Here is a 6,825-nt window from a genome sequence, read left to right as displayed (position 1 = left end):
TGATATTACATGAAAGGAACATAAAATCAACATTGATCTTTTTGTGCTGTGAAATAGAAGTTAGTTTCATAAGAATAAAAGCCATGTTCTTTTTTGCCGCAACAACTCGGGAATCATGTACTAGTAGAACAATGAATTAGCTACAAAATTGTTTATCCACAAATCGTTGCTTGTATCCGCCAGTCTCGACCCACAAGTGTAAATGTATACAGAAACATATATTGGTAAACATTAGATGATGTATCTCTCACTCATCTTCCCTAGGACTGTGACACAACTTTCCTTAGGCCTGGGGATGTTGTTCCTTGTTAAAGGTATCCCAATTATTCTTCTCTCTGATTTGAAGTGGTTCTGAGGTCCATGCCACCTTGGGATGTGTCCATTGTTTTTTTGCAAGTTTCGTTGTGATAATGTCACACTGGGACATATACATTTTTCTATTGGCTATTACACACAAATGGGTTGTAGCCAAGTGAGAAGGTCTGTGCGTTTCAAGCTACAAGGCTGAATTCAACTCCTATGATTTGATTTCATGCAGTTGACCGTGGTAGGGAAAAGTTAGCCTCCCCTCTATCACGGACTTGAGACCATCTTGCCCTTTTTGTGTAGCAAATAGGTGTTCACCAACCCAACATGGCCACCACCATGAGCTCGTCCCAATGTGACACCAGCCTCTCTTGTAAGTCGCACAAGCGACACCATCAGTGAAGAAACGATCAAGGAGTAACCGGCCGGCATGATTCCTAACCTTGAGCACATGCACGCTTGTCTAGATAGAAAGTGAAACGAGGTCTCTGAAATAGTCCAGAGCAAAAAAACACCTTTTCAGAACATCCACGCCAATGATTGAGTCTCTCGCCAACCAACCACTTGAATATCGTCAGGGACCGTGAAGGCTTGGATTGCTCAGTTATGATGTAGCCGTTGAGACATGCAGTGGGTATGGACAGGGACGTGGTGAGCTGGTGGTGGATCGCTTGCACATTTTGAGCTTGGTAAACATCAAACTATATGCATGTGTGCACGTATCTCTTGCAATGCGCACATGAGTGTCGTCCGATTACCTCATCTCCGTCGTGAAGCAATTCCAACGCTCAAGTTCTCAGGGAAGCTGGGAAAGCATTCAATCCAAACGCCTTCGTTCGAAATGGCGGGGAAGCGTCTTACTGGTTGAAATTCTCTACAAGCGCAACACCCTCTACAAAATTTACCCTGTCAGCTTAACAATGTTGGCAACCTATCGGGTGCACTTCGTTGTTCGCTCACAATCGTCAGCACACATAGCTCTAGCACATCGAGCTGGTGCTGCTAGCCAACCGGCAAGGAGGAGAAGGAAGGTAGCCAGCTGCCACCATCGAGCTGATCTTGAGCACAACAGGGCCGCTGGTCGGAGGATCAAAGTTCCAGAAAATGCCAGCTAGGAGAAAAGGTTGCGGGAAGAGAGTGCACAGCGTGAAGCAAGCCAGTTGGAAAGGGTGAGCCTTGGGTCACACTGGCCAACCAACCATGGCCCGACCAGGAAAAGTGCTCGCCATGCTAGCACTCGCACCTGCATACCTCAATTCGGCCGGCCGATTGGAGCCTATGTGCTCATGCTAGGCCCAATCACATCGATTGCGCTCTCTCTCTCTCTCTCTCAAAGGTCTCTTGGGATAGATTTTTACGACGTTAAAACAATCTTCTTCTTCTTCTTCTTCTTCTCTCTCTCTCTCTTAGGGTAGTTTCCTACGACATTAAACTCTCTTCTTCTCGTGTGTGTGTGTGTGTGTGTGTGTGTGTGTGTGTGTGTGTGTTAATAAAAGGAAGAAAATGGTCTAAACTTTATATCGCCGAAGTGTGGTAGATTGGTTATGCCATTTCCCTCTTGAAAAACAAATTTTGAGTTCAACTCTCCTCGTAGCCTAGATATTTAAGGTCTCTTGGGAAAGTTTCCTACGACGTTCACTCGCTTCTTCTGGGTGTGTGTGCTGATAAAATGTTGAAGATGGTATAACCTTTCCATCACCTAGATTGGTTATGCCATTTCCCTCTTGACAAACAGGTCTTGAGATCAATTCGGCTAGATCTTTCAGGTCTATTGGGGTAGTTTCCTACGTCTCTTCCTCTTCTCTCTCTTTCTGTCTCTCTGTGCATTAGGGCTTTTGTTGCTGTTTTTCTGTACGCAGACGGTGTTCACGGACACGACGATGTTGGTACTCCTCACAGGGGTGTGAAGCGTAGGAAAGGGGAAATGAAGCTCTCCTTGGCAACGCAGCGCATGTGAGGGAATTAAAATACTAGTTCATTATTCAGCTGATGCAAATGCGGGTATGTGGAATATCATCTCCCATACCTGGGGTCATCTCGTCCACTACTGCACTCTGCTGCTTCTCAAACTCCTACCGGCAAGGCACTTCCCTCGCCATGAAACTCCACTTCGAACTCACTCCTCTGATGTTCTCATCCAGAGGCGGGTCCCCGAATACCCAATTCGGGTGGTCAATGTGGTCGAGACACTCAAAAATCGCAGAACCGTTGTGTTCAAGAAGCCGGATGCATGGCAAGATTTCCATATCATATCGCATACCTGGAGTCAGATGGTTCGTGACTTATCCATTGAAATTGGAGCATCCATCGCTCTCACGGCCAGCACCGGCAACTGTGGTCCCATCGATTCATATGCAGTGGCGTTCCAAGAAGCTGATCTAAGCAGGAACAGGTGCTATGTGGAACTGAGCAAGCTGCTCGGGTGGCTGGCCAGCGATGGTGTGAAGGGTGTTTGGATGGATGCTCTGTGCATCAACCAAAAAAACATAGATGAGAAGAGCTTAGAAATTGCACGAATGGGAGACTACTATAACAAGTGTCAGGGATGCTATGTGATCCCCAATGGCATTGGGCAGCCATATGGCCGCCTCTGTGCCCAGCCAATGCCCTTTGAAATAGAGCAAAAAGAGCGTCGGCCAGATCAAGTGCTTCCTCGCTGGTTCTATCGTGTCTGGACCCTACAGGAGTATCTGCTCCCTGGCCATATCGCATTCCTTGTCGGAGACCTGCACCCCACCTTCATTCGCCTGATCAACGCCTTCATCAGCTCCAGATCAAAATCAGCTGTTGGATTCTGTAATTGTTGCTGCAAAATGGAGGACTGCTTGAGCTTGCTCTACCGCAATATGAATCCTCATCATCGCCACCCTGATCCTGTTCAGGCTGAGAAGGATAGTCTGGTGTCTGAGGCTTTTATGAATCATGTGGAGAAGCTAATGGATGCTGGTGATCAGTCGATGAGCAGCGTGGAAAGTCTGGCCATGTCACCTGCCTTAGAGGCCATAGATTGCTCGCAAATTCTGGTGAAATCAGAGGACGTCTGTGGTGAATGTGGAAGCAGGCCCCACCTCATTAGAAGAGTTGCTACTTGTAGCACCATGTATTTTGTGGAGTCTCTGGCGTATGATGTTCTGCTTTGCTTAAGCGCTGGATCTAAGTGGTCAACGCAAGTAGACGTTTCTTCGTCGCAAGTGCGAAGCACAAAAGAAGCAGCTAGTGAAAGAGAAAAGAAGTTCGATAGCTTGGAAGTTTTCTGGCTGACAGCTGTGCGAGACTGTAGCCATGAGGAGGACCGGGTGCTGGGGATTCTGGGTCTGCTTGATGGTTTCCATGAAGTGCCAGATCAGCTAAGGGCAGACAAGTCATTGGAAGAGCAGGTGCTCTTCGTGGCTAGGCACAACTTTGAGTTTGCCTTCTCCTTAGTCATTTACAGTTCGGATTACTTCTTACAGGTGCCGGGATTATCCTGGGCTGCTGATCTCAGAGACAATGGCTCCAACCCCATTGGTGGTGGTGGCTTGATTCCCTCTGGCATTTTCAACTCGAGATCAGGAAAGTACGCTTATGGCTGCGTGCGCCTGGCCCAAATCACAAAGGTTACTGAACAAGGCTTCCTCCATATGTCTGCCAGAGTTGCTCAAGGACGGCTCAGATACCTTGCTCAGATATCTAGCTGGCGGCTGCATAATGTGGAAGGATGCCCTAGTATAGATGGGGCAGGAGTTCCAGATACAAGAGATCTCCTCTCCGCAACCCTGAAGGTGAGCCAAATCAGAGATGATAGAGGCTGCCCTCTCTCCTTGCTAGAGTTTGATGTCCACCTCATTATCTTGGAATCATTCATCAAACCAGGTCGTGGCGTAGGTCGACCTGGACACCCATGCGTCCGAATCATGGTTTGTTGCGGACAAAGCCCACGATCCAATCTCCACAATTTGTGCAATACTTACGTTTCTGCAACCGAAATACTAGCTGACTCTGCATCCACACCCATTGATTGCCAAGTTGGTGGATATGGAAAAGATATACCTGGGGAGGCCCTCATCAATAAACGCATTGAGTTCAAAAGAGGGGAAAGTTTGTAACTGAGGTTTGCCTAATTGTCAGGGCAGTCTGCCCACTCGCAAGTTTCACCCTGGTAGATAGATATACAATGAATGCATCTACAAATGAACTTTCAAAATACAATGAATGAATGCCACCGTCTATAAACTTGACTTTTTTTTTTTGTCTTATGGCTTGTTTGCAAGGCAACTGCTTTTGTGCAAGGATTTCATGATGTGTATGACTGTATGCCATTTTAGTCCTATCGGTGTTCGAGAAGCTTTAGCTGCAAAGATGCATCAGTATGGTTTGAATATATTGGCTTACAATGAGTGTGCCCTTGGGTGGAGGCTTGAAGCAAGCAGAACCACTCTCCCTTTTGTTCTGGCTCGAATACCGCAGCAGATGAGACTTTAGCTTGGGCTCTTGCTCATGATCAGGCTCGCTCTCTCCCTCCAAACAGCTTTCCTGCAAAGCATGGTTATTTTTGTCTCCACATCCAACAAGATCTTCTCTGATCCGAAGATTCAGGTGATAGATGCAGAGTTCCATGAGGGGCTGAAGAAATCTGGGTCTTCGTGGAAAGAACCGAGTAGGACTCCTTCGCATGTTCTCACAGAGACTTGAGGCTCCTGCTGCCGGCCACCTAATGCCATTCTCAAGAGATGGATGCAGGTTCCATTCAGCGGCTGACTATGACAAGGACAGGCTACATCGAGAATGGTCATGCTGAGGAAGCACACAAGCATTTTGAGATTAGCAGGTTTTAATCTATCGGATCTATGTGTTTTTCTGCTGTATCAGGTTATGCTTGTAAAAAGCATTAGTACTGTGTTTTTATGATAATATAAATATCCCACTCTATGTGGGAGTTGCTAAAAAAATGTAAGAGAGAGGTACTACATAAATATTGAGGCCTTAAACAGGCATGTGCAGGAAGGTGAGTTATCTACACACTTGAGCTGAAATATGGCCTCATTTCTTTGGGTCCAGCAAGACCATAAATATGACAACCTCCACAGATTCCACAAGGGGATATCTAGCATTAAGCGCTCTTCCATCAGCATTTCTTTGACAGAAAACTGTTGGGGATGAAGATCTTTGCAACACGACTGCGTGATCACTAACTTACTAGCATTATACTGTAGTTTATAAAGTAATGGATCAGATCTTCCAAACCATTGCATCTTCTACACTTGGCGTATCCTATCTTGGCCTGCAGAGCTATTTCTCCGGTCCAGACTCCTTGATGGAGTATTAGCCATGCTAAAAAACTGTGCTTAATATGTATGGCAAAGCTCCAAATACATTTGAAGCGATATATCCATTGCGTGGAGCTCCAGCTAACACCCCATTTTCCGTTGAGTCTCTTCCTTAGCACTTTATCAAAGCTGTGGATTTTGCTGAAGCTAATGTATGCTTTCAAAGCCCAATCTTGAAGAGAGTTGTTTGCTATGCACAAAGCCTTCCTCCTGATGCAGAGGGCTTCAATTCTTCCAACCTGCACATTAGCTCAGAAATACACCCATGCATGGGAGTCATCCACTCTCCATTAGATTGAAGGTCCTTCCATGTTTTCAGCCCAGCTTTATGGCAGGAAGCCCAACTATGCATACATATCAATCCACATAGTACAAGCGTGTAAATTTCATTCTATTACGTCCCCAGACATCAGGATGGGCGCCTGGGATCACCACACTTGGACTCTAGGCCCTTGACAACTCTGTCCACACACCCAAACTGGTGTGGGCTTGGTGATATGGGGCATCGGCCCTTGTGGTGGTAGAGGCTAGACCGTTTGGCTGCAAGCTCCTAGGCTCGGGAGTGAGCCGGTATTGCCTCTATGGTTGGGAGGTGAGCATGATGTCAGCTCGCTATGTGTGTCTAGGTGCGAATTTGGCTTACGTCATGTCATGTGTGCACGATGGATATGTCAAGGGACTAACATTGTTATCAGAGTACTTGATGTCCGCTCACTACGTGTGTCTAGGTGTGTTGCACATTGAAGGCCTCTTGTCTTACGCATGAGAAAAATATGTGACATTATACCAGAAAATGAGTTACGCACTTGCATGGGTCACCTTTTTGATGGGCAAGGCATTTTGATAAAGTTATGGGAGTAGTCAAGAGCATGCCATTATCTAATTATCCTCCAAGTTTTCATAACGAACTTTTGCAAACCGACAACCAAAACGTCTACAAACCGACCTAGAAAAAATTTGCATCAAAAAGTTATAAAAGTTCATTATCTATATCCAATCTCCATGCATGTGTTTGCTTGGACTCCACTACTAGTTTACAAGGTACATGCCTCAACGAATGATGCAAACTCTACTTCTAGTGAGATCACTAGCAGGATGAATCCAATGCAACTGGCTGTAAATATTGATCACTTAACCGAAGAGATAGTGAGGAGCATGAATAAAGCATTGAGGCAGGTTGTTATAAAATATAATATCTAACTTTACCAAATGA

At 45.9% G+C, this 6,825-nt stretch overlaps 1 protein-coding gene across 1 annotated transcript; it reads left to right on the top strand.

Annotated features, from left to right (window-relative positions):
* Positions 1–1,953: 1,953 nt before the first annotated feature.
* LOC147453502 (uncharacterized) lies at positions 1,954–4,523 on the top strand. The gene has a single exon (XM_086515686.1). The coding sequence runs from the start codon at positions 2,310–2,312 to the stop codon at positions 4,389–4,391; it is 2,082 nt and encodes a 693-aa protein (XP_086371812.1). The 5' UTR covers positions 1,954–2,309; the 3' UTR covers positions 4,392–4,523.
* Positions 4,524–6,825: the final 2,302 nt, after the last annotated feature.

Source organism: Adiantum capillus-veneris, chromosome 7 (assembly GCF_014529385.1).
Source record: "Adiantum capillus-veneris isolate H3 chromosome 7, ASM1452938v2, whole genome shotgun sequence".
Classification (NCBI taxonomy): Eukaryota; Viridiplantae; Streptophyta; class Polypodiopsida; order Polypodiales; family Pteridaceae; genus Adiantum; species Adiantum capillus-veneris.
This window is presented reverse-complemented; position numbering and strand designations above follow the sequence as displayed.

Excerpts from the sequence above, each read along its gene's own strand:
- LOC147453502 (XM_086515686.1), top strand. The coding sequence starts at position 2,310 with ATGTGGAATATCATCTCCCATACCTGGGGTCATCTCGTCCACTACTGC.